This window comes from Anastrepha obliqua, chromosome 5 (genome assembly GCF_027943255.1).
Source record: "Anastrepha obliqua isolate idAnaObli1 chromosome 5, idAnaObli1_1.0, whole genome shotgun sequence".
NCBI classification, from domain to species: Eukaryota; Metazoa; Arthropoda; class Insecta; order Diptera; family Tephritidae; genus Anastrepha; species Anastrepha obliqua.
In genome coordinates, this window is record NC_072896.1 from 14,822,374 (window position 1) to 14,849,718 (window position 27,345).

The 27,345-nt window shown below is 37.5% G+C and overlaps 1 protein-coding gene across 1 annotated transcript in view; it reads left to right on the forward strand.

Annotated features, from left to right (window-relative positions):
• The first annotated feature begins 8,134 nt into the window (after positions 1–8,134).
• The window catches only part of LOC129249141 (trissin receptor), a 162,975-nt gene continuing 143,764 nt past the window's right edge, over positions 8,135–27,345 (forward strand). Inside the window, exon 1 of the mRNA XM_054888793.1 lies at positions 8,135–9,554. Within this exon, the coding sequence (XP_054744768.1) occupies positions 8,180–9,554 (1,375 nt within the window). The 5' untranslated portion in view covers positions 8,135–8,179. The remainder of the gene's footprint in view (positions 9,555–27,345) is intronic.

Genomic DNA, 27,345 nt, shown 5'->3' on the forward strand with positions numbered 1-27,345 from the left:
CTTATAATCTTGTGCCGATCACTAAAATTTTGGCAGACATTTCTCCCTTTTTCCAATTAACACATAATTATTAAAAAAAAGTGCTCAAGTATCCATCGTAAAAAAAGGATAATTTTTCGATTCGACACTAATTGTACACCCTCGTACATCGTACCATTCATAACTCTAAATGATCTACAACATATTTAACCTCATTAAAAATCTCAACTGGAGTTTTTCCTTTCACATCGAGGTGGTGTATGACGGTGCAGATTTCGTACTTGACGGGAGTTAAGATCAACATTTTCCGGAAGAGATGCTACTGGATGAAAGGTTTTCAACATGTAAACTTAGAATTGACCTCTGCTTTGAAAGGGTGGAGTTAGGCTATACGGTAGTGTTGCGACATGTCGATAAAACATTCCCCATGGCCATGATAAATCTCTATACCGTTTCTGGATGTGCCTCGTATTTTGTAAAAATTTGATTTAAGTGAAGATATGTTAAACATATAAATTATGAGATCGTATGATGCAATTTCGGCGGCCGCCGTAGCCGAATGGGTTGGTGCGTGACTACCATTCGGAATTCACAGAAAGAACGTTGGTTCGAATCTCGGTGAAACACCAAAATTAAGAAAAACATTTTTCTAGTAGCGGTCGCCGCTCGGCAGGCAATGGCAAACCTCCGAGTGTATTTCTGTCATGAAAAAACTCCTCATAAATATATCTGCCATTCTGAGTCGGCTTGAAACTGTAGGTCCCTCCATTTGTGGAACAACATCAAGACGCACACCAAAAATAAGAGGAGGAGCTCGGCCAAACACCCAAAAAGGATATACGCGCCAACGATATATATATATATATATATGATGTCATTTAAAGACTCAAGTCTGGGCGATTGGGAGGTCCACAAAATATAATCAAAGCAGCTAAGTTGCAGCTTCCGCATATCATTATTTCGGCAGATTATTTTCGATATTTTGCTTAATAATTTCCAACTCTGCACTATGGAATAGGCACTACCTTCGTGAATATCTGGGCAAAAACTAATTTTCTGACATGTCGGTCTTGAGCGATTCCCAGTCAAGTGATTCAAGTATTTTAGAGATTATCGTGAATTTTTCTAAAAATTGATTTATTTTTGGACTTAAGTATCTATAATAGGAAGTAAGGTGAAAAAATGTACAATTTTTACATAATTTTGAAATTTATGGTATAAAGTTTTTTAAGGTGAAATATCTTCGGTTGTTTTTACCATTACATATAACAGGATGTCTTACAGGTTACTGCGGCCTGAGGTGTCATCTAAACAATATTGGTCTATCAGAGACCAATATCTGCCGCTTTTGCGAAATGGACATAGAAAGCTCAGAACATGTGCTTTGTGAATGTCCTGAGTTGGGCAGACAGAGACTTCATCACCTTGGTGGTATCGTAGTATCTCCATGCAATCTTTGGAACAACAAACCCAAAATTGTGCTAAAATTTTTAAAAAACCTAAAACTGTAGGGTTACAAAAATATGCCTTTTCAATAGATCAGCTCTGGTCGCAGTGCGTAATGGCCTTCTTATAATAATAATAATACCATTATTATAATTCAATTTTTTTTTGGAAAAATATATTTTTTTTTACATTTTTTCCTGTTTGTAATTTGTTTTTTAGTTTTTGTTAATAATTTTGTTAGTAATGTTTGCAGTGATGCTTCGATCAATTTTTAAGCGGATGTAATACGAGTATACGAGTGTTATAGTTTTCTACCCAGATTTCCTGTACGTATTCCACGCGGCCGCCGTAGCCGAATGGGTTGGTGCGTGACTACCATTCGGAATTCACAGAGAGAACATGGGTTCGAATCTCGGTGAAAGCAAAATTAATAAAGACATTTTTCTAATAGGGGTCGCCCCTCGGCAGGCAATGGCAAACCTCCGAGTGTATTTCGGCTTGAAACTGTAGGTCCCTCCATTTGTGGAACAACATCAAGACGCACACCACAAATAGGAGGAGGAGCTCGGCCCAACATCTAACAGAGGTGTACGCGCCAATTATTTATTTATTTTATTTCACACATTGGTGAAATGGTGAGCGTAATAATATTTTGTAAGAATACTATTAAAATGTTTTTCGAGCCAGCATTTCTCGTTATTTTATTTAAACATTATTTTATTTCTGACAAAGTCCACATAAAACAAACTGTTAAGCTTCATAAAAAATTTAGAAAAATTCCAATTCTGCGCTTTTAGAAAATTACGATTAAGCAACTTTAGAGCCCATCGAATTGGGTAAAATAACTTGCATTTTTAAGTGGTTAAAAAATCGATGTGATGGAAAATACTTTTTGTTTCTCTGGTCCTTGCACCCTTGCGTTTTTTTCGTATAAAAAGTGCAATTTATAAAAACTGGACTTCATCATCATTAAGTATTTCTAGAGTTCTAAGTTCAGGCAGAGAAAACTGAAAAAATAGAGCTAGTCCTTCTAACCAACATAACTTACTGTGCGCACATAAATGATGCCGCCACAAGAGCTGGCAAAGTAAGCGGCATGTGAACTAAGTTCATGGCAACCCTTAGACGTCCAACTCAGAGCAAGCGAAAACTTTTAATGGCCACGACGAACTTGATTTTTCTATATGGATGCGAAATATGGCAATTTCGCTAAGGGTGCAAAGCGGGCGAAAACTTTGCAGTCTGCGGTCTCAGTGTGGCTTTTTCATACATTACAATATCAGAAGCAGCGGTTTTAGTTATCAGCGTAACCATCCCTATAGATATTATATTTTAGCACAGGAGCGCAAAAGGAGATGGGAGGAAAAATCTCACGAATCTCAGGACGATACTTCTCCGACATTAGAAGTCAAACGGTCATATTTTGACAGGCAAGATGGAGCTCTGAACGGTACGGTATATAGACAGCGAGACTAATACCCGATTTAAGAAGTGGGTAGAAAGAAAACGCGGTAAGGTTTACTATCACCTCACACAGTTTTTGTCTGGTCAGGGGTCCTTTCGCAAGTATTTGTGGCGAACGGGAAAGGTGAATCTACCAAAATACATTAGTGGAGATGCTAAACACAATAATGCGGAGTACATCTTATTTAAATGTGAGAGGTGGAACACATAGAGAAAAGCGAACTTGGTGTATTTGCGCCTGAAGAAATAATTGACAAAATGATGATAGACGAAGAAAAATGGAATGCCGCCGCAAATTTCGTTGAGGATATTATCCAAAAAAAGAGGCGTGAAATAGAAACTTATGCTCATGAGCATTAAGCATAGGTTTTTCAAAACAGGCGACCCTGGACGTAGGGTGAGTAAGTGAAAGTGACCTTCTAAGGATGCCGTCTTGCACTTCTACTTCGAAGCAATGCGGAAGCAGTCCCGGGGTTGAGGAAAAAATCCTAAAGAAGAAAAGGGATGCTTTTAGTGGAATCACTACATACGTAGTAACGGTGGGTAGGTATTTTTAACCAAACTTAACTGCCAGAAAAGAAACATAAAAAAACACAAAAGGTTGGTTCAAAGGGATACGACTGTAGTTAGGTTAGGTTTGGCGGCCGCATCGCACATAGAGACAACGATGCCACTTAGACCACGAAATGGTTCCGTTATGAGCCACGGGGGCTGGGCTACATTTCCCTCTCCATATTGAACCATTCTGAGCTTTCGACAAAGCGTAGAAGGTTGTTGATTCCTAAAGTGTATAGATTATCTATATTCTTAAGAAGTAGGATTTTGAAAATCGGTTCCTGCTTCTGGCTAGAGCTGGGCATGTGCAAAAAAGTTGTTGAATTGTTTCCAGCTCCTCCTAATTTCTGCAGCTACGACAGAAATCATGCGTGTAAACGCCTAATCTCTTTCCTATGAGACAATGTTTTGTGAGGGACCCTACTAAGGTCCTGATTTGAAGTGTACTCAGTTTTATAATACTCTTGGCCATGTTTGCATAGCAATTTCACAGGTGTTAACGTCAATCCAACTTTGATTTGTAGAACTGATTAGTGCATCCTTAATGAGAAGCTTACAAGTTGCGAGAGGTATATCCATAAAATTCCGTATGTCTGGCATACAGGTACCTTCTCTTGCAAGTTGGTCTGCCCTACAGTTCCCTGGTATATCTCTGTGGCCGGGAACCCAACATAAGATTATACGATATTGTTTGGCCATCTCATTTAGAGATTGGCGACAACGTAAGACACTCCTTGATGTTATTTGAAATGCATCCAGTGCCCGTAGCGCAGCTTGGCTATCTGATAGAATGCAGATATCTGTTGATGATATTCTGTTTATCTTTAACCATTTTAAGGCTTCATGAGTAACGTTTATTTCCGCTTGAAAAACACTACAGTGATCCGGTAGTTTAAGGGAATCACTAATTGAAAGCTTTTCGCAAAATAACCCTGATCCTACACCAGTGGTCATTTTAGATCCGTCCGTATAGATCTTAACGGGTGTGTTGGGTGTTGGATTTTCTTCAAGCCAATTCAGTCTAGAAGGGACTTTCATTCAGTGACGGTAAATGATTTTTTGAAAAATCCCTACACAGTCCAAAAAAATTCTCTACTTTTCCCTACGCTTATAAAAATTTGTTCTATACAATTCCCTACATTTTTTCTCCCGTGTTTACACTATAATGAAGCACTTGCAACGTCAAAGTTGAATTATTTGCTTAAGTTTTGGAAATGGTGCTATTTTGACACTTTATAATAAAAACAAATTTTATTTCAAATATATATAAGTACAAATATTTATTATATTATAGACCCAAATGTAAAGAAAAATTCAACAAAAATACTAAAAATTAGACTTTTTCAATACATTCAGTTCTGTTTAAAGCAAGGCAGAGTTTTTATTTTATCAGAATCTGGCACGGTTTCTTTTAAGAGGGGGATTAAATGGTTCACCACTTGCAGCGCGACATTATGCTCAGCGAAGAACATGCTAAGACTTAATTCGAAATTTCTGGAACCATTTGGTTTACTCGATTTTTTCTTAAAAAAATCTGTTTATTTTAGGTGTCTTTTTTATTTCATATATTTTTGGTGCATTTCTGATTCGGCGTGCTTCTGAAAATCAGACTTGCCTCAGTTCAAAACTTTGTCGCACCCAGCGCATTTTCATTTGAATGGATCGTTAGCCACAGCTTCCAACCAGCCACTAAAATTTTCGTCGTCAAGCCACTTGTTATTGAACTTTTGTTTCCGATTCTTGCATTTTTTTTCTGGTGTTCCTCCGAAGAGTCAGTCGAAGAGGGGGAACTCCTATATAAGTATATATGCATTTTAAATATAAAAAAGCTAAAACGAAATTATTTGCAAGTTTACTTCAAAAGTGAAAAGCACCAGAAAACTAACAATTTTCGCGCGAAGAAAAAATCGCGTTAGCGTTAACGAAGAAGAAACGGCAATGTTGCCGTACTAACGCTTTTAAAAGTATTCTGCCATAAAGAAACAAAGTCTGGCATGAAACTTTACTGCGGATTTTTATTTTAAATGAACTTTTCTAATTTTTCCCGCTATTTCAAATTTTTTTCTATCCTTTTTGAAAATTCCTTACATTTACAGAATTAACAAAATCTGTCCTTCTTTCCCTACATCCACATTTTTCGACAATAATCCCTACATGTAGGGAATTTTCCCTACATTTACCATCACTGCTTTCATTTGGAAATTCCTTTCGAAGCAAAGAATGTGAGGGTGATAATCACAGTCGCTGGGTATATCCGTGTAGGAGTCCTTCATTGTGAGCTCGCTTTGAGCCTTAAAGCGGAGCAGGCCGCTGAGTATTTGCAGTAGAGATCTAGGGGTGACAACTGGAGTTGATTCGATTTAATTTTTTTGCAACGCTCTTGCCATTTTCTTTCTCAGGAAATTAATTTCCATGTAGAATAAAGCACAAAAAGCCATCGAAGAAAAGAAATTAAAATCCAAGCAATTTGTTAGTCACATAAACTTTGCACTTGACGTAGTAAAATTTCATAAGTCTACATAGCGCAAATTCTCCGAAAATTCAGATGAAAATGACAAAAAATTATATTGTAGAATTTTTCTAAATTTTTTATGAAGTTTAATATTTTGGTTAATATGGGTTTTGTTAAAAAATAAACAAAATTGGAAAAAAATATATAAATAATTAAATAAATAAATAAGGAAAGGATTGTAACTCCAAAATATTTAAGCATAAAAAAATCGTCAGGCACTCAGTTATGCTCAGTTTCGCTGTCTCGCTATGTAAATTGGGATATAACTTCTATAACTCAGCAAAGTTATGGAGATCTCGTTTTGAAACTTGTCAGTAATGCCTATAGTATAGTCTCAGCTATTATGAAAACACCAATGAGAAACTGCTGTCGACGGGGGTAGTTTTTAAAACTAACAAAAAAAAAAAAGAAATGAAAACTTCAAAATTTTAATAAAAAGCTAGATGATAAAAAAAAATATGTATAATATTTTAAATAGTTAACAAATTTTTTAATACAATATTTTTCGTCATTAAAAAGTTATAAAAATGCCCAAATGAATCGAAGATACTTCACTTGAAAAAGCTCTATGCCAAAAATTTCAGCACTAAATAAATCTCAGGATTATTGTATAATATAAAAATTTTTTCAAAAGATTTTCGTCTACTTTTTACTATACTTAAGCTTAAAAATAAACTAATTTTCTACTTGTTCTGACACTCAAGATTATTTCTGGAAAAATGATCTGAAATCTGCGAAGTCCCTGACATGGAGCCGCTTTGTCATTTGAGCTGCTATAGTAAAAACTTCAAGTTCCAAATCCTAAGTGGAACATCCTATAATAAGGAGTGGTTAAGTTTCAAGGGCCGGTGTTGATTTTGATTAATATACAATTTTTTTAAAAAATTATTATCATTTCTCTTTATTATGATAATATTGGTATTGCTCAATTACGTATAGAACAACCATCGCGGCCTCGGCGGCACACCTCTATCCGATGGTCCAAACTTTCGATGACGCTGAGGCATAATTGAGGTTCTATGCCGTTAAGGGGGGAGCCTGATTTAGAGGCTTCAAAAAATCGATTTTTTCGTGGATTTTTTTTGGGAAGGAAATAAATATTCGATTGAAACGAAACTTTCAAGTTTTATTGTTATATATTTCAACAGTCTTCTCAAATTTTTTCATTAAAACATAGGTCATATTATGCCTGGTACAAGCATTTTGCCGAGGCGCCTCGAGTGTGCATGTGTCGTGCGGGGGGAAAGATGCAGGCGCAGTTTTCATCAGAAACCAAAAACCCAAAAAACATTTTATTTTAGTATAGTATAGCTTCTAGTTAAATCAAGAAAATTAAACAAAAAGTGAGAAATTCAACAATTTTTGGCTAATTAAAAAACAAACTTCATTTTTTGGAAGAACAAATTCACTTTAGACTGTTTAAAAAGTGGGTTAATCATAACTTTCTGGAGGTTTTCTAGGTTCAACTAGAAGAGAATTTAATTCCGAATACAATCAATGTTATCTCGTTTCGAAAGGACGTTTAACTTTTTCCCTAACTTTCCCGCCAATTAGTAAAAATCGTAAAAATAAAAAACCGAGAAATTGCACTTCGAGCGATCCGGCCGCTCGTATACCTGCTCGACGCTTGCTCACAATTTCTTCTGCAACTCCGAAAATATTTTGAATTTGCTTCTGAAATTTTGAGGACACATTCTTGGACAGTTTGGGAAAACATTTATGCAAAAAAAAATCAATTTTTTGAAGCCTCTAAAGCAGGAATTATTGCCGAGTTATCTCATCCTTTAGCTCTTGAATTGTTGCTGGCTTATCGACGTACACCTTTTCTTTCAAATAACCCCAAAGAAAGAAGTCCAACGGTGTCGTTGACGTTTAGGTGTGGTTCACATTCAACATCGGCTCTTGAAATTTAACCACCCTTTATATTTACGTAATTTTGTGAAGCTAGAGTATCACTTTTAACGAGCAATTTTTACATTCACTGTACTTATAAAAATTCTAAAGAAATTCAATAGGGTGTCTTTATTAAATTTTATTACTTTATATATTTTAATTTATTAGCTAAAATTGTACGAAACATGACAAACATTAATTTCAATTTTCGTATTATTGCAGCATAACTAAAACAGCAACAACAACAGCAGTAGCTAAAGTGCAGACATAAACAATGTAATAATGCCAGTGACTGCAACTGAGCAAACGTCGAAAGCCGCAAAGTCAAAAATGCTTGTGGGAAATGCGGAAAGCAGCGCAGTAACAATGACAATGACAGTGGGAGCGACAGAGAGAGATACAGCAACAACGACGTCGAAATTAAGCAATCAAGATAATCAAAATAAGCGCGTCCCTGCAAGCGGTGATCATAAGTATTTAAGGCACGCAATGCTTGGAAATTTTAATCAACAAAATGTGTTGTGGCGAGCCAAGCAGAAGGCCAACAACAAGCACAACAACAACGACAATGATGTAAACAGTTTTTGTGGTAACGCGGGTGAGCTGCGCAACGGACAGCGACTATTGAGGTTAAATGGTGAGATGAACTATGTCAACAACATGCAGCAAGCGACAGCAACAACAACAGTTAAAGGCACACGAAATGTATGTGAAATGAAAGTGAATGATGCCAGCAACATGCATACTTTCAATAACAACAACACTTCATGCCAGCATGTCATGAATTATGAACAACGCCATGATAATGAAGAATCTCCCAGCTCACAATTTCAGTTGCCAATGGCTTGCAATACAATACCTACCACACGCACCGCCACGTCAGCGGATGCATTATCAGTGGCGGCAGTTTTGACACGCGAGTCCGCATTGCTTAAGGGACCAGCAGGAACAAGAAAAACAACATCAACATCCAGTTGCACTGAGCTCCTGCCATCACCACCACCACAACTGCAAACATCACCACTACCACGACCACCACCAACGCTTGTAGCGCAGCCATTGTTGAGGCACACAGCTGGTGTAAAAATGTCGACTAGTCGTTGTGGCAGTAATGGTGCGCTTGATGGTGGCTTTGGCAATAAAATGCACAGCGATAGTGGAAGTATGAGACGAAGAAAGAGAGGAAGAAGAAAAAATTTCACGCTCAAGCGTCCAAGCTACTTTAAGCGCACAATGAAAATAGAAAGTCAAAGTGAAAACGCCAAAATATATGCAACAATGCAACCGAGTGTGGCTAAAAGCATCACAAAAGCAACAACACTAAATTTTGGCGTATTGACGTCATTCATTTTAAATTCCACATTGCTGGCGCTGTGTAATGCCACCGCAGCGACTGCACTGTCAGCAGTGGTGGCGACTCTTAGTGAAACTATAAGCGACTATGCGGATGCTGATCCTCAACTTCCGCCTGCTAGCGACGCTTGGAGCAAAATGCAAAATATGAGCTTTACCAATGCTAATGACAGTTCCGATGCAATTGGTAGATTGGCGTGGAGTAACGGCAGTTTCAATGGTAGTGATATGAATTTTAACAACAGCGACGCGTGGGAGGAGGAGAGAGATCGCGAGTATATTTTCGATCGCATAGATGTGCGAATAATTTTCATAACACTGTATACGTTGGTGTTTTGTTGCTGCTTTTTCGGTGAGTTGAAAGCATTTATAGAGTTAGCACTTAAAACAAATATATAAAAACAAATACTTAAAACTATTATTAGTCGAGGTTCGGCATTACAAAATAAAACATTTTAATAGGATGAGTGAGGCTTGGATTATAGTGATCTAATATTTCTAAGTAACTATAAAATATTATATATTGGACGGAACAGGACGCAGTTTATTGGAAAAACTCCATATATAGGGGTTTCCAATAACAGGTGTTAGGTATTAAACAAGAGAGATGATGAAAGATTTTTATGGCCGAAATTGGATGGTATTGATCTACACAACGGCTATTTTCACCAAGACGGCGCTACGTGCCACGAAACCACTGATCTTTTACGAGAAAAGTTTCCGGACCGTGTTATATATAACACCTTGTGACTTCTTTTTTTTTGGGCCATGTGAAAGAGAAAGTCTACGCCAACAGCCCAGGGTCGATTCAAGACCTCAGAGATGGAATTCGTGAGACTATCGAGGTCAGAAATGCACTCGGAGGTTTGCTATTGCCTGCCGAGGGGGGACCGCTTTAGAATTAGAAAAACCTTTTCTTCATTTTTGGTCTTTCACCAAGATTCGAACCTACGTTCTCTCTGAATTCCAAATGGAAGTCACGTACCATCCCATTCGACTACGGCGGCCGTAACATAATAAGAGTTCTAAGAAATACCGAAAGGTTCAATCCGTCTCTGCTGTTGTCTCGTTCTTAGCAATTTAAAGCCACATAAATTAATTTAACAATCGCAATTTAAACAATCGGCGCATAGATACATTTCTCAATCAAGATTTGTAGGAGTTCTAGTATGAAATTTTGCAAACAGTGATTTCCAGGCGCCCTTTCGGAAAAAACTATTAAAAATAATGAAATCAAAAACACAAAAAAAGCTTTTTGGTTGGTAGTTCGAGTGCATGCTTTTGTACACCATCTCAATCTCAAACAATTTTAACACTAGAACCCTACCCTGAACTATAGAAAAGTTTTCGGCACTGAATACCAAGTAACAAAGATAACATGGTTTAAATAATGTGAAAAAATATAACGATTTTTTAGAAAAAAAAAAATTATCCAACACGAAAAGAAGGTGGATAAAACACCTCTAACGGTGTGATCACGAACTACACAATTTTCGCACTTAAGTAAGCTCTCGGGCTTTATGGAAGTCTCGGTTTGATTTCAGGGTTTAGCTTAGATTTTTTTATTATAATTTGATGACATTTATATTTGAATATGATATCCGGCATATGTCTGCCGCCGCTACGAGCTACTTCGCCCATTCGATTAGTCTAATTTTTGACTATATTTTCCAATAAATCTGGACGTATAGCGTCAATAATGGTTTGAATATTACAATGAATCGATTGTTAAGAGTGTTTTATGGCAATTTGCGCCTTTGAACCAAATGCCATAGATGTTTAGCTGACTAATTTTCGGGAACAAAAAAATTCAGCCAGGATGTCTCGATAGCGCTTGTAATTCAACGTAACGGCAGCTCTTTTCTCATTTCGAAAGACCGAAGAAATAAGCACCGATGAAGCCGCCGCTGCTCTATGAACTACGTGAAGAGAATTTTTTTCAAAATAAATTTCCACAATTTGGAAGCGGCGTTGAAAGATTCATGGAGACTTGCCAAACCTTACTAAATAGAAATATCAACACAGTTTGTCATTCAGTTTGACATTCTCAGCTGTCAAAACATAGTTCTCGATATTGATACTTCTCATGCAGCTCAAAAGCCACCCGATATAGATATAAGGCCTCTTCTATTCGCCATTTCCACGCTCGCTATCTCTATGCTCGATTAACGTGATGAAAAATTTGCATGCGAAACCAACAACAAAGTTATCGAGTAAAATTGGCCGCTTGCGAGTTTCGCTATAGCTCATTAGGCTGCACTGCCGTACCAGCACATGTAATTTAAGGGGGGACCCTCATTTATCGGGTCAAAAAAATCGATTTTTTGGAAATAATTTTAATCTATTCTACAACTATTTAAGAATATACTTTCAAAATTTCAAGTCGATATCTGTATTTTTGAAGGAGTGACAAAATTTTTAACAGGACGCGACGGGTGGCCTGATCGCCTGTATCCAAAACTTTAAACGCGTTTTTCTCGAAACATCATTTTTCGATTTTGTGTACACAATTGAGAACGCTGTATTGAACCAATCAGGCTTTACAATAGCTCATTTTAAAGATAATTAAATTGTTTTCAATGTGACATTAAGTGTTTTTTTAAAAAAAAAGATTTTCATATTTTTTTGTAATTTTAAAGTCAATTTTTATGCATGAAAAATCACTTTTAACATAAAACTGGGTAAAAAATATCAATTTCGACATTTTTTTTTAAATCAAAATGTCACATCGAAGGTATTATCCTAAAGTTTTAAAAAAAATTTGGTTTTTTTATTTCAGAAAAAAATTCAGAGCGCTAGAATGTACACAGATAGAATGAGGTGCCAAGGACGAGGTGTATATTTCCATACTTAAAATGTTTTTTTTCTTCTCCGAAAATTTTTGTAGACAGTCAAGACATTTATTAAAGTACTTTATGAATTACAAAACGTTTGAAGTTATTTTACCTGAGAAAAAAATTCCCAAAAATGATGCATTTTTCGACCGTCTAAATGAGGGTCCCCCCTTAAAGCAACTCCCTTCCCGCGTTGCCGATATATGTTTAATTGCTTCATCTATTCGCCACAGCTAAGTCTTGGCGAAAAAAGAGGCCTATTCTGATGATCCTCTTCTTATATCATACCACCACTCTTCTACCGTGCCATTCCAGAAGTATTACTTTTTAAATGTTCCACCTCTACGATGTATTTATGTGAGCATTAAGAGACTCATTTTTGTTCTTCCTCTTATTTGCTAAATATTTCGCTCCACTTATTTTTATATTCAAATGAAATGACAAGCAATTAGATGCAAACATTTTGCCACCAAATGGGCAGCACTTTGACAAGCCATCAACACAGTTGTGACGCCCACAGCAATGCAGGCAAGAGGTATAAATACTTCTACTTTGTATAACAAGTAAATAATCATGCAATCAAAGATAAACATGTGTTTGTGTATTTACAAAGCAAGCAAGAGCATATTTGGTTGCATAGTTTTGTGTCTACAGTTGTGTTCTACAGTATGTATCTACTTATATAAGTCGACACAAGGTGGACCAATCACAAGTTTCTGTTTGAGTCACGCATTTATGTGACTGCGAATGATCTCTCCATGCGCGAGTTCTTTAAGATAAATAATAATAGTAGCTCCGCAGAATGAAATTATTCACTTGAAGCGCCCACAGAGCCTTCTGTAAGCAAGTTTTCGAAGCCATTTTGGGAGGCTAACTTTTGCTTTTAACTATCTTAAGATCTAAGTGTTTACCACTCTATCATATATTCGACCTGTTAATTTTTACTATTAGTTATTTCTCAATACTTTGATGTCAAGCAGAAGTTACATCCAGGAATTCTTGGCTGCGCCTGCTCGACAAGTTAGCATTTCACGAGTAGTCTCTTGCAAAGTTTGTATAAAAACCTCAGTTTATTCGCTTAAGATATCCAATAGTCTCATCGATCAAATCGCATTCTCAAATGATAAACCCCTCTATTACAGCTTCTAAGTTTGGACTTTAGGAAATGTCAATTTAAGTAATTGCGTAGATCAGTAATTAACTTTTGTGAGAGGAAATAATAGTCATGACCCTAAACGATCTTTGCATCTAGCAATCCGGCACAACACATCAAAAATCGATTTTTTTGGGAAAATGTCGATTATGGAGTTTTCAGTTGCTTGGGTGGTGTCAATAGGCAATCGCTTCGAGCAACGATTTTAAAAATAAAAAATATAAAATTATCAAAATCGATTTAAGGTGGGTAATCTAGTTGTAATTAAGGCTGGCAAGAGGTTAGGTCACTGCTGGTTAGATTAGGTTAGCCAGGTTGCTTCTCTAAGACAAGAAACTCGGTAGCCCTAAGGCCCATTGTGGTACCAGTATTTGATTTCCATCCCCTAACTAAGTTGCTTAAACCATTTAGATCTTTTTAAGAAGGTAATCAGTCCCTCCAGTCTCCCAGGTCTTCAAAGAAATAATCGTCAAGATATTTGGCGCGCCTCTGAAGTGCTGTACATTCCCTGAGGAGGTGTTTTATCCACTCAATTTCTTCTTCATCTCCGCAACTACTGCTGAGGTCACTATGAGTATACCCATTATACTGCCTTGGGTGCCAATAGTGCAGTAAACAAGTGATCTGTGAAATCCAAGCAGACATTTTGTACTTTTGAGGTTCAGTATTGGACTCAGTGCTGCTCTGAATATCATTTTGTATTTGCTTCCCTTCGACTTTTACGTTATTTCCATCTCAGCTCAAAGTCTAATCAGGTTAAAGGAGTCAATCTCTCAAGGGACGTGGTAGCATTTTAGGGCAGTAAATACCATACTTCTTTGAATTTCGGATAGTTCTCTATCCGCTAACTGGAGTTTGAGGGTCGTGCTAAGGCAATTTTGCCAAATAGACACGATTTGAATATCGAGAAAATCTGCACCGAAGCAGGCATCTCTGTATTCACTGACGGCTCCGAGATGAAATGTTTCTTCATCTCCACAACTCCTGCAGAAGTCATTGAAAGATGGGTGTACCTCTACTGGCTAGGGTGCCAATAACGCAGTTACCCGTTATAACACCTGTGAGGGCGCTGGTAGTTGATCTATTGAGTCCAAGCCTACATTTTGTCCTTTAAAGATTAAGTTTTCGCTAGAGCGCTTTTGAGACCCTGCAGTTAGTAATCATCCTCAACCATCTTCAGTACAGTTTGTTTGGAGGAATGCTTATGCCCTCTACCATTTGCTGAGAACAAGCTCAGAGCCTTTTCTTGCACACTTATCCGCTCTTTTATTTTCCTCTACTTCATCCTTCCAGAGCGGTCGGGTACCCAACAAACAATTTTAATAAACTGATTGGAAATTATATTGCAAATAGCATACTAGGATCGCCGGTACGTCAAAATTTCGACGTTATTCGACGTTATATAAATACGGAGAGCAAAATTTAGTCATCTCTTTTTTTAGTATTTTCAGTCATAGAAAACAGTTGAAAAATATATAAATGGATAGCTTATGTTGAAACTTTTTACATGATATATGTGAATAGATGTAGTAAACTAATGTGAAAAATATCTCATTTTACCTATATTAAGCGATCCCATATTGGTGTATTTCATTTGCGTGGCGGACGCAAGCCGCATATCATACCCAAAAAAAATTATCAACCAGATTATAAAAAAAAAAATACTACTTTTAATAATATTTCGGTTTTGTATTATCATTTTAAATTCTAAAGCTTTTAAAATACACCGTCTACATTTTTATTTCATTTCATTTTATTTCGTTTATTTCAAGTCTAAAATATAGTAAAGTTTTTTACAGACCTCTCAAACGTAATATAAGCTTAAATTATTAAAGATAGTTAAATAAATAAATTTAAAAAAGTGAATCTAAAAATTCAAAAACCTCCTTTCTTCACACCGAAAAGTTAAGCGGAATAAAACTCGATATCTCATTCAAATCTCTTAGTGCGCGGGTAAGTCTCTTAATACGCGCAGAATTTCGATTATAATTGTAAAATAAATCAGGGATATCATTAACATATATTAATTTATGCCAAAACATGCTCATGTAAATCTGCCTTGTCGTATACGTAACATCTCAGCAAGTTGCACTCTACCTCTGCGCAGTACTCACACGCATCGGCTTACCTCAATACCTTCGAATTATAATTATTAATTTTACCTGAACCTATTCACTTATGTATCTATTTTAATACATTGTGCAAACCGTCTCCACATATGCTATCCATTTGGTATATGTTTCAACATCTTTCTCTGACTATAAATACAAAAAAAAGGTACGACAAAAATTTGCTCACTATTAATATTATATATAGATTGAGTTACGAATTGAAATTGTCGATATTTGAAAAAATTTTGTTTATTAATAATTTATTGATTATTTAATTTTTTTTATTTTTTGGTTGTAGTTTTCTTATTTGTTATATTAATTTTTAATCGAAAAACAAGTAACAAATAAAATCTAATCGTGCCGGCGATATCGATATATTATAAGAGTCTGACGTGGTCTATGGATAAATGAATAAATAAATATAATTGTTTGGACACCAAGCGTTAAAAATTGTGTTGCTGCTGGCATCACGCCGTCAAAAGAAGAAAATAAATGCAACTATCATTTTCTAGTATAAAGTGCGAGATATTATCAAAAAAAGTGATGAGAAATTAAATTCGCAGAATGCACCGTCTACGTAGAAACGCTGATATACGGATAAATAAAAGATTTTTTTTTCTACTATACGACAAAATTCGACCAAAAATTTACAGTCGGTATGAAGGCTGCAAAATTCGAGCCAATGCGACATCCAACGCGTTTTTTTGAGTTTAGCTCGCAAACGGAGCAATTTTCATCTCAGCAAATTGATATTTTGCAAAATGTTCATTTACTTCCTATTTTTTACTATTATTCAAAATTAACTTGCTCTTGCTTCACCCTTTGTACGTACACACATCTGGAGTGACTGGTTGTGTGGTGCTTGTAATTATCCTGCTGCTTTGCTGCTTCGCTTTGCGGCACTAATCATTACCATCTAAGTATGAGCTCCTTTACGGACTGGCGCACACATTCTCACTTTACCCAAGTGCACTTGGGACAACAATATGTTAACTAATACAAACATAAGAACCATGCAATTCACACAAATGCACTTGAGCGCACACAAATGCACATATATTCGATTACACACACGCATATGCTACACATCCACATGCGTATTTAGGTCTGATATTTACATGATAATTGTTACACCCTCACTGGCTGCACTGTTGGCTACCGGAAATATCAATTATACATGCGTTTATACATACTTAAGGGCTCACATAAGTACAAGCTTGTTTATGGCGATTGCCGGTTCAGTAATTAGTGCAGGCGCAATGCGAAGCAAAAACAAGGACAAAAACAACGATAAAATAAATGAATAGTGCATTTGGTTGTAGAAGACAATTTGCAGCAGGTAACCATAAACCACAACAAAATGCATTGCAATCTACAGCAAACGGATGGGAAGCCCTCACCGAGGTGTTGTAGTATGAGTAATGAACTATGCAAAATTTACCGCCTCAAAATGCTATAATTGCAATCATGTAATTTGCCATCGAAAAGACTTGTTAGAATATCCAAGTAGAAAATTTGCTGGCTCTGTACTAGTCTAGGACCAGTTCACTTTGTAACTCAACTTGTTCGCCTTTTCGCCAGTGCTAGCAACTGGTATTTCAGCATGGCGGTGTTCCACGAAGTGTTATTCCCATTCTAAAGCTCAGTATCAAGTACAACAAATTATAATAATAGAAAATAGTACTAAAGAAAGAGTCCATCTGTACATCGGCTTTTTACCATACACGAGTTACTGAACTAGTTCGTAATGGATATAAAAAAATCTAGTTAAAAAATTGTGTAAAAAATTTGTAAAAATTGCTTTTGAATGTTTCAAAAATAACTTTAGAAGAGTGTTATAATTCAAACAAAAAAATTTCGCAGATAAGTACACAGGAATGCCAACAACCTCGTCTATGGGTGTATGTAAAAATTCATGGCGCTATCACTTAGATGAAACCATTACTTTACTTTAACTTAGGGGAGAATAGTAAATTTAAAATTTTTAAGCCGTTTTTTTCGACTCTATGGATTTTGGGTTATGTACTCTGGCAGCAAATACTTTTTTGACGGAGTTGCCACCTAACTTTTATAGAAAAAATGGAAACTTAAAAATATTTGCATGAAATACCAAATTGTATGATCAGACAAAGAACACAATTTTTTAGGAGATACATACAAATTCTTTATGGAGATACATACATTAGTTACAAAATTTAATTAAACATTACGATGTGGATAAGGTTATCAAGAAAAAGGTATTTAAAAACCTTGAACCCAAAAAATAATTTTTTTATGGAGTTGCCACTTTTTTGGGGGGCAAAATAGAAATTACAATTAAGTACTAAAGTATGGGATCAGACGTTAGATGATAAAAAAACACTTTAACAAAAAATTTTTTTTTGTGGCATTGCCACCTAATTATTTATGGCAAAATATAAGTTAATAATAAAATAGAAATTAATATTGTATATTACCATAGGTATCAAACATTTGATACAACAAAAAAATATTTTACAACCTTAGTGGCTGATTTTAATGTATCTTATTTCATTTGAAACATCAATTGTTAGAGTGTTGCCACCTAGTTTTATTTAAAAAAAGAGCAATTTATGTTAGATACATATCCTGCGCGTATCAGAGCAAAGGCATTTAAAAAAAATTGTAATCCAAAAATACTTTTCGGAAAGAGTTGCCACCTACTTTTTATGAATAAAATAGAAACTTTAACATATTTAAATACCAATATATATAATCAGACGAAGAAAAAAATTTTTTAGCGGTGCTGCCACCAAATTCTTTATAGAAAAATATTAAATAATTACGGAATTGAATTGCATGTTACCATGTGGATAGAATTATGACGGAAAAAGTATTTAAGAAAACTTTAAGCCAAACAAAAATTTTTGACGGAGTTGCCACCTATTTTTTGTAGAAAAAATAGAAATTACAATTAAATACTAAATTATAGGATCAGGCCTTAGACGTTTAAAAAATGCTTTAATAAAAAAATACTTTTAATGGCAACGCCACCTAAATAATGGCATTGCAAATATAAGTTGATAACAAAACTGATTTGAATATTGTACTATAGGTATCAAAGCGAAGGTATTTTAGATTTTAATAAAAAAAAAAAACAATACACTGGTGTCCGATTGCAATATAGGTACATATCTCATTTCATTTAAAATGTGCAAGGTTTATACGGAATAGCATTCTTGCGAGTGTTGCCACCTATATGTAATTGAAGGGAACAATTTATGTGAAAGACGTTCTCTAAGAAAGAAAATCCATTTAATAAAATTTTAATCTAAATATTTTATTTTTGATGAAGTTGCCACCTATTTGCAAGGTACGTATTTTTACTGTAAAAATAAAAACTTTTATGTATTTGAAGTATTCACTAAGATTTATCTTTTAGGGCAGACAAAAAAAAACATGTTTAGCGGCGTTGCCACCAAATTCTTCAAATGAAAGAAAATAATAAATTAAATATTTCGGTATGAGTGGCACTTAAACCGAAAAATGTAGAAAAAAAAGAAGAAAACTTAAATCAAAAATAATTTTTATGACCGAGTCGCCTCCCATTTTGTATGACCCAAATATAAACTACTGAACAGCATATTTATTTATTAATATCCTAGTAGTTATAATCAGATGAAAGGTATTTAAAAAGATTATTTTTAGTGGCATTACCACTCAATTCTTAATGGAGAAAAAGATATTAATCTAAAAATTAAATTAAATACTAGTTCATTGGTTTTAAGGTTAAGGCATTTAAAAAACTTTAATCCAATACAAAAATTTTCGCCAGCGTTGCCATCCAATTTTTATTGCAAAAATATTAACTTATGAAAAAGTTACAAAATATCCTAGGTATCAGATGCTAGATGCTTAAAAACTTAAATAAAAAAAAATTTAGTGGCGTTGCCATTCAATTTCTTATGTGAAAATATAAACCGAAATAATTATATATAGGGATATGTGTATCCAAAGAAATATTATATGTTCTGAGAAAGAAGAAAAAGTATACAAAAAAAAAACTGCGGCGTTGCCACCTATTTTTAAATTTCACCTGAGTAATATAACAGTTGAAATAAATACTAAGATTAGGGTCAGATGAAAGCGTTTAAAAAAGTTTGAAAATATTTTTGAATGGCGTTGCCACTTAAATTTTAACCGAAAATTTTTAATATAATATGGGTAATAAATTCAAACGAAAAGTGTTTAAGTAACTTTTAATAAAAAAATATTTTTTATATTAATTAATTATAACTATTACTAAAATGAAAAAAAAAAGTTAATTCAAAAATTTAAACAAATATTTTATGAAAATTTTATTGGTCGCCTTGCAACTGATCTACTTCTAATCACTTTCGGACTAGTATTTTTCTTAGCTGCAATACCTAGTTTGGCATCTCACTGCAGTGTAGTTAATAGTGCGAGCAGTTAGTGCCTGTGTTTGCGTGCGTTTAAATTAACAAGGAATAGCGCATTTGCCTTATGATGCCACCATAGAACAGCTGTTCCAACAGCATAGCAGGCTGATATTAGCTTAGCAGTGCTCGTTCTTGGTTCACCATGAATCATCACATGCGTGGCTAGGTGTCTGCTGCCTGCCAATGCTCACTATTTCCTCTAGCCGTTGCAGTTGGCATCGTAACTGACAGCTGTTGATTGCTGCTGTCGCAATGCGATGACATGGTTAATTGCGCTCTGTTGGCGATAACTACCAGAATTGCTGTACTGAATTGGTGGCATGCAAGAGCTCTTATTAGGGAAAGACTGTGGGGTGTGATCCATCGCTGGCAGTCATTTTGTTCAACAAATAAAAACTACAGTATTTTTAAAATATTTTGTTTTTTGTTTCTTTGCTTTTATTGGATTGAAGTTAAATCTCCTCAATTTAAGCATAAAATAAAAAAATAAAAAAAATAAATAATTGCCACTTGTACCCGTTTTGGGTGTTTGGCCGAGCTGCTCCTTCTATTTGTGGTGTGTGTTTTGATGTTGTTCCACAAACTACAGTTTCAAGCCGACTCCGAATGGCAGATATTTTATGAGGAGCTTTTTTCATGGCAGAAATACACTCGGAGGTTGCCATTGCCTACCGAAGGGCCATTAGAAAAAAAAAATTTTCTGCCATTTTAGGGTTTCATGCACGGAGATTCGTACTTCCAAATGGTAATCACGCACCAACCCATTCGGCTACGGCAGCAATTTAAGCATACTCTGGGCAAGGATTACTGATGTTTTTTTTACAGTAAGCCCCCACTGTCCTAAAACGTAAGCCACCGAATCGGCAGAATCTTCGTTTCTTTTGCTGCGAACCAGCATTCGAAGGTCTTCGCACTCAACCATTTTGACTTTTTTCTTCTTTCTTCAACTAATTCTGCGGCCTGTTTTGCTCAACTTCTGCTAGTCCTACTACACGCCCGATTTGGGTTTGAACGCCGCTTGTTGTCACGTGGGAAATAACACTTTTCTGCTTTCTCAGTTAGTTTTCGGAAGTTTTCGCATTTAGAGCGAAAGTTGAGTGGTGAATCTATTGCCTGTCTGTTATGATTGCTGTTTTTTTGCATCGCTCATTTTTTGTGATATTTTGATGTATGTATATTGTTTGCTGTACAGAGGTGTATGAGACTTTTGATTGCAAAAATTAAGTGCTCAAAATTTATGCTAGATTCTCAGAGAGCGCCTTTCTTCTACCGTAACATAATGGAGTAGATTTCTTCATGGTCATAAGCAAAAACGGTTAGCAATCAGACTAGGTAGAATTTTGATCCAGTGGGTGGAGTAGGGATATCTGTAGGCATGTTTTCCGGCGTTCAAATATTTTTTATATATTTTTATTTTTTTCATTTTAACAGATTTTGGTATATTCATTCGTATGAATACCTAAGAACTGCCTCCCCGAATCCGGATCTCTGTGAAATCTGAGTCATGAAAGACTCACATATATTTTCGAAAATACCAGTACAGTAATAATTGTTCTATAATCCGTAGGAACGTGAGCGATAGCTTTGTTTTGAACAGGCAAAACAAGTCTTTCTTTCCACGCCGCTGGAAAGTAGGCACTTCAAATACAGTGATTTATAATGTTAATGGGGCTATTCAATATATTAATTAATAGAAAAAAACTTTGTAATAGCTGTCGCTCCTCGGCAATGGCAAGCCTTCGCGTGTATTTCTCCTATGAAAAAGCTCCTCATAAAAACCATTTCCCGGTCGGAGTCGGCTTAAAACTGTAGGCTTTAAAAACATCCGCCGTTCGGTGGCGATGTAAAACCGTAGGTCCCTCCACTTGTGGCACAACATCAAGACACATTCGATGTGAAAGCCATCATAGACTTTATAACCTCTGACTTAATAGGCTTGTAGCTCAAATTCATTCACAGCAAAAAACTATGTACGAAAATACTTTAGTGCGATGCCTGAAAATAACCTTCAATTTCTCGTATTCACTTCACGGAAAAAGCTGCTTTATTCGCTGGCATCAAGAGGAAAGGCAAGAGAAAAAAAATTGTACAATAATAGATAAGTTTTTCACTATGCTGTCAGATGCATCAAGCGATGGGAAAATTAAAAAATATACATAAGTCTTGCCAAGTCTTCGGACTATGGTCTTCCCTCCGGTTTTAAGTCTGTTGCCTTACTAAACCATCACAATACAAATCCATTCGCTCAAAAATCCACTTTCTTGGTAGGTGGCTGGAATTTCACACTAAAAAGTTCTTTTGCTGTATTTTGTTTTTCCCATTCAGTTGTGGGTTACAGGATGTTAACAATGGAAGTCGACAAAGAGCAAGTTCGGCCCATTTTACAAGTTTTTCTTTGTTAAGGGTGAAAATGCAAGCCAATTCTGGCCAGGCTGAAATTGTAATTTGTTTTTTTGTTCCCTGTACTGCAATAGATAATTACGTGGAATTTGGTTTCGTACCGATTCTGTTCAGGCATATTTGATGTTAAAGAAAATGTCGAAAATGGTACAAAAATTGTATGCCCAAGTAATGGATTTCTTTTTCTCCAATATAAAAAATATAAGGAAATTGTTCTTAAATCGAAGTAAGGTATTATCACTAGTTAATGCAGTCCACCAAGTAGGTAGGTAGGTGGAATGGTTGAAGTGCCAGTCTGGCACTCCTCAAGTAGAACTGAAGCGCCGGTTTGATGCCATTATGAAACTTCCAACAGGCAAATATCTACAGTCAGTCAGAGCTCCTGATGTAATGGAGAAGATTGATAGGACTTAGGTTGGCGCTTTGCTTCGGGCTGTCGAAGAAAGGAGCACCCAGTGACCTTAGTCGCTTAGCTGCCAAGCCGGGTCATTTACAAAGAAAGTGCTCCGCAGTCTCCTTCTCTAAAAGGTTTCCTCAGCTTCTGCAATGGAGGTTAAATGGTAACCCTAGCTTTTCCGCGTTTGTGCCGATCGGCCAATGGCTAGTAAATCAGCTACAAGTTTAAAAATTGTGTGGCGCGGAGTCGAAAGGGTTTTCTAAGTCCTTCATTGCATTGTAACAGGCCACGAAAAAGTTATACAGTAAGAAAATTTAAAATAAATAAAAAATAAGTGAAAAAGTCCAATGTATCAAGTAAGGCTGAACAAAGGTATACCCTTCTTCTTCTTCTTAATTGGCGCGATAACCGCTTACGCGATTTTGGCCGAGCTTAATAAAGCGCGCCAGTCGTTTCTTTCTCGTGCTAACCGGCGCCAATTGGACACACCAAGTGAAGCCAAGTCCTTCTCCACCTGATCTTTCCAACGCAGAGGAGGCCTTCCTCTTCCTCTGCTACCACCAGCTGGTACCGCATCGAATACTTTCAAAGCCGGAGCGTTTGTATCCATTCGGACGACATGACCCAGCCAACGAAGCCGCTGGATCTTTATTCGCTGCGCTATGTCTATGTCGTCGTAAAGCTCATACAGCTCATCGTTCCATCGTCTGCGATATTCGCCGTTGCCAACGTGCAAAGGTCCAAAAATCTTACGCAGAATCTTTCTCTCGAACACTCCAAGCGTCGCTTCATCGGATGTTGTCATCGTCCAAGCTTCTGCGCCATACGTCAGGACGGGCATGATGAGAGTCTTGTAGAGTGTTAGTTTTGTTCGTCGAGAGAGGACTTTACTGCTCAGTTGCCTACTTAGTCCAAAGTAGCACTTGTTGGCAAGAGAGATTCTACGTTGGATTTCAAGGCTGACATTGTTATAGGTGTTAATGCTGGTTCCTAAATAGACGAAGTCTTTTACAACCTCAATATTATAACTGTCTACAGTGACGTGGGTGCCGATACGCGAGTGCGCCGACTGTTTGTTTGAAGACAGGAGGTACTTCGTTTTGTCCTCGTTCACCACCAGACCCATTCGCTTTGCCTCTTTATCCAGTTTGGAGAAGGCAGAACTAACAGCGCGGTTGTTAAGGCCGATGATATCGATATCATCGGCATACGCCAACAATTGTACGCTCTTATAAAATATTGTGCCTGAGCGATTAAGTTCTGCGGCTCGTACGATGCTCTCCAACATCAGGTTAAAGAAGTCACACGACAGCGAGTCACCCTGTCTGAAACCTCGTTTGGTATCAAACGGCTCGGAGAGGTCCTTCCCAATTCTGACGGCGCTGCTGGTGTTGAGCAACGTCATCTTACATAGCCGTATTAGTTTTGCGGGGATACCAAATTCAGACATAGCGGCATACAGGTAACTCCTTTCTGTACTGTCGAATGCAGCTTTGAAGTCGACGAAAAGATGGTGTGTGTCGATTCTCCTTTCGTGGGTCTTTTCCAAGATTTGGCGTATTGTGAATATTTGGTCGATGGTAGACTTTCCAGGTCTGAAGCCACACTGATAAGGTCCAATCAGTTGGTTGACGGTGGGCTTCAGCCTTTCACACAATACGCTCGCTAGGACCTTATAGGCGATATTTAGAAGACTAATCCCGCGGTAATTGGCACAAATTGCAGGGTCGCCCTTCTTATGGATTGGGCAGAGCACACTTAAATTCCAATCGGCAGGCATGCTTTCATCCGACCATATTTTGCATAGGAGCTGATGCATGCACCTTACCAGCTCCTCGCCGCCATGTTTGAATAGCTCAGCCGGGAGTCCGTCGGCGCCCGCGGCTTTGTTGTTCTTTAGCCGCGTTATCGCAATTCTCACCTCGTCATGGTCGGGTAACGGAACGACAATTCCGTCGTCAACGATTGGGGTATCGGGATCTTCACATTCTCTATGACATGCGCAGCTGTCACCGTTTAACAGGTTCGAGAAGTGTTCCCTCCATAATTTAAGATTGCTCTGTACGTCAGTCACCAGATCGCCGTCTTTGTTCTTACAGGACAACGCCCCGGTCTTAAAACCTTCTGTAAGCCGCCGAACTTTCTGGTAAAATTTTCGGGCGTTGTTCCTATTGGCCAGCATCTCAAGCTCCTCGCACTCACGTATTTCGGCCTCTCGTTTCTTCTGTCGGATAATATGTCTCTCTTCCCTTTTCAGCTCTCTGTAGCGATCCCACATGGCTCGCGTTGCGCCCGATCGCAGCGTGGCTCTATAGGCGGCATCTTTTCTTTCTGCGGCAGCATGACACTCCTCGTCGTACCAATTGTTTTTTCGGGCTCGCCGGAATCCGATTTCTTCTTCGGCGGCGGTACGTAGGGAACGAGAAATGTTGCTCCATTGCTCGCGCATGCCGGTTTGTTGGGCAGTGCTCTCCGAGAGCAGGAGTGAGAGTCGAGTGGCGAATCTTCTGGCTGTCTGTTGTGATTGCAGCTTTTCGATGTCGAACATTCTTTGCGTAGGTAGATGCACGTTTTTTGCAGCACAGAGGCGGGTGCGCAGTTTGGCTGCAACAAGGTAATGATCCGAGTCGATGTTGGGTCCTCGGATCGTACGTACATCTAATACACTAGAAGCGTGTCTTCCATCTATCACAACATGATCGATCTGGTTTCGCGTTTTTCGATCAGGAGACAGCCAGGTAGCTTGGTGTATTTTCTTATGCTGGAATCTGGTGCTGCAGACTACCATGTTTTGGGCCCCGGCGAAGTCGATCAGCCTCTGTCCGTTACCGGATGTTTCGTTGTGCAGGCTGAATTTTCCGACTGTGGGACCAAAAATTCCCTCCTTGCCCACCCTGGCGTTGAAGTCGCCAAGCACGATTTTTATGTCGTGGCGGGGGCAGCGCTCATAGGAACGTTCCAGGCGCTCATAGAAGGAATCTTTGGTCGCATCGTCCTTCTCTTCCGTCGGGGCGTGGGCGCAAATTAGCGATATGTTGAAAAATCTGGCTTTGATGCGGATTGTTGCGAGACGCTCGTCCACCGGAGTGAACGACAGTACTTGGCGACGAAGTCTCTCTCCCACAACAAATCCGACACCGAATTTGCGCTCCTTTACATGGCAGCTGTAGTAGACGTCGCAAGGTCCTATGATTTTCTTTCCTTGCCCCGTCCATCGCATCTCTTGGATGGCAGTGATGTCAGCCTTTACTCTCACGAGGACATCAACCAGCCGGGCAGAGGCACCTTCCCCATTAAGGGACCGGACATTCCAGGTGCATGCCCTCAAATCGTATTCCTTATTTCGTTTGCAGGGGTCGTCATCAGTAAAGGCAGTTCTCATCCGAGGCTTTTTTAATCTTTTCATTGGGGGGGATTTTTAAGTGGCGGGTCCCAAACCCAGCGCACAACCAGCTATCCTGGAATGTTTCGCCTTCTCACGTTAGCTCACTCCCGAACGGGTGTTCGGAAGCTAACCAGAGGATACGTGGGCTAATCCCGGACGTTGTGAGCTGCTTGAACCATATGTAGAAGAATCGTCCTGGCCACTCCCAAGTGAATGGCGATCAGTAACTTTCCCCACTTGCGTGGACTTCTACACATGGAACCATCCTCCACAAAGGTATACCCTACCACAAAGGTATACCCATGAAGATTAAAACTTGGCTTCATGCCGCAGAAGGCAGACTGAGAAACATTGGAATTGAAGGTTTTAACTCCCTCACCGTATTCCTCATAGATTGCTTCTTCCGACTGCCATTAGTTTCATTTGTTCGCACTCGTTTATTGTACTGGAGCCAAAGGGGTTTCAAAATAGCACATGAAAAAATGGAACTCCATCTTTCCTGCGCTTTCCTGAGAAATAATTTGTGCAATTTCCCCTTTAACAACTGTGAGGGAGATGCCGAAAACCGAGTAGGAGGCCACTACCCTGCCCGAGCCACTACAAAGTCGTACCTGATTTCAGTAAATTTTCAAATTCGCTCTGATTTTGAAGCCATTATTAAAATCTGCCATATAGTCGACACGCATCAATTTCAGGCAATGTTCTCAGAATTTTACAGAATATACAGTCTTTTTGTTGTTTTTTTAGATTTTCAAATACAGACAATAAATGTTATTTTCATTTAACATAATAAAATAATTGTTTACCCTTTACACTTCAACGGCTTTCAATGGTAAATATCAACTAACATATTAAAATGTATGTGCATATGCCTGTAATTGAGTGAAATGCCTTCGGATATTGGGTACGAACAAGCAAATTTGGAAGTCAATTTTGAAGCAAAGCAGTAAACTCACACACAGAAATGCGCCCCCTCAAAATCCATTAAAGTGAGTTCTTCAATTACGCTTCATGAGTGGAAATTTGTCAAGAAATATTGAGCGTAAATATTTTTAAGTGAGGCGATGCGATGTTTATGTTTTGCTTAAGTTATTTAGAAACTGAAAAGGATCAGCAGTGCAAATGCGTAAAAAGCATTCAAGCGTATAAACACACACACAGGAGTATAAAATGCTTGTACTTGCGTGAAATCCAATACATTTTGATTTGTTTTTGAGTGTCTGCTTTTCTATCTGTTTAACAATCTGTTTGTTTTGTTAACTTTTGACTAACACATATACACACACACGCATAACTGTATACTTTTTAAGAGAGATGAATTATTTATGAGGCAAAAAGGTTCGGTGGTGTTTGGTTATGAGCAAAAAGGTGTGAGTTTAGTGAAATTGAACAATACTTGTGTGCGTTTAGCGGTTTTCGGCAGACTTATACAATAAATTTAGAGG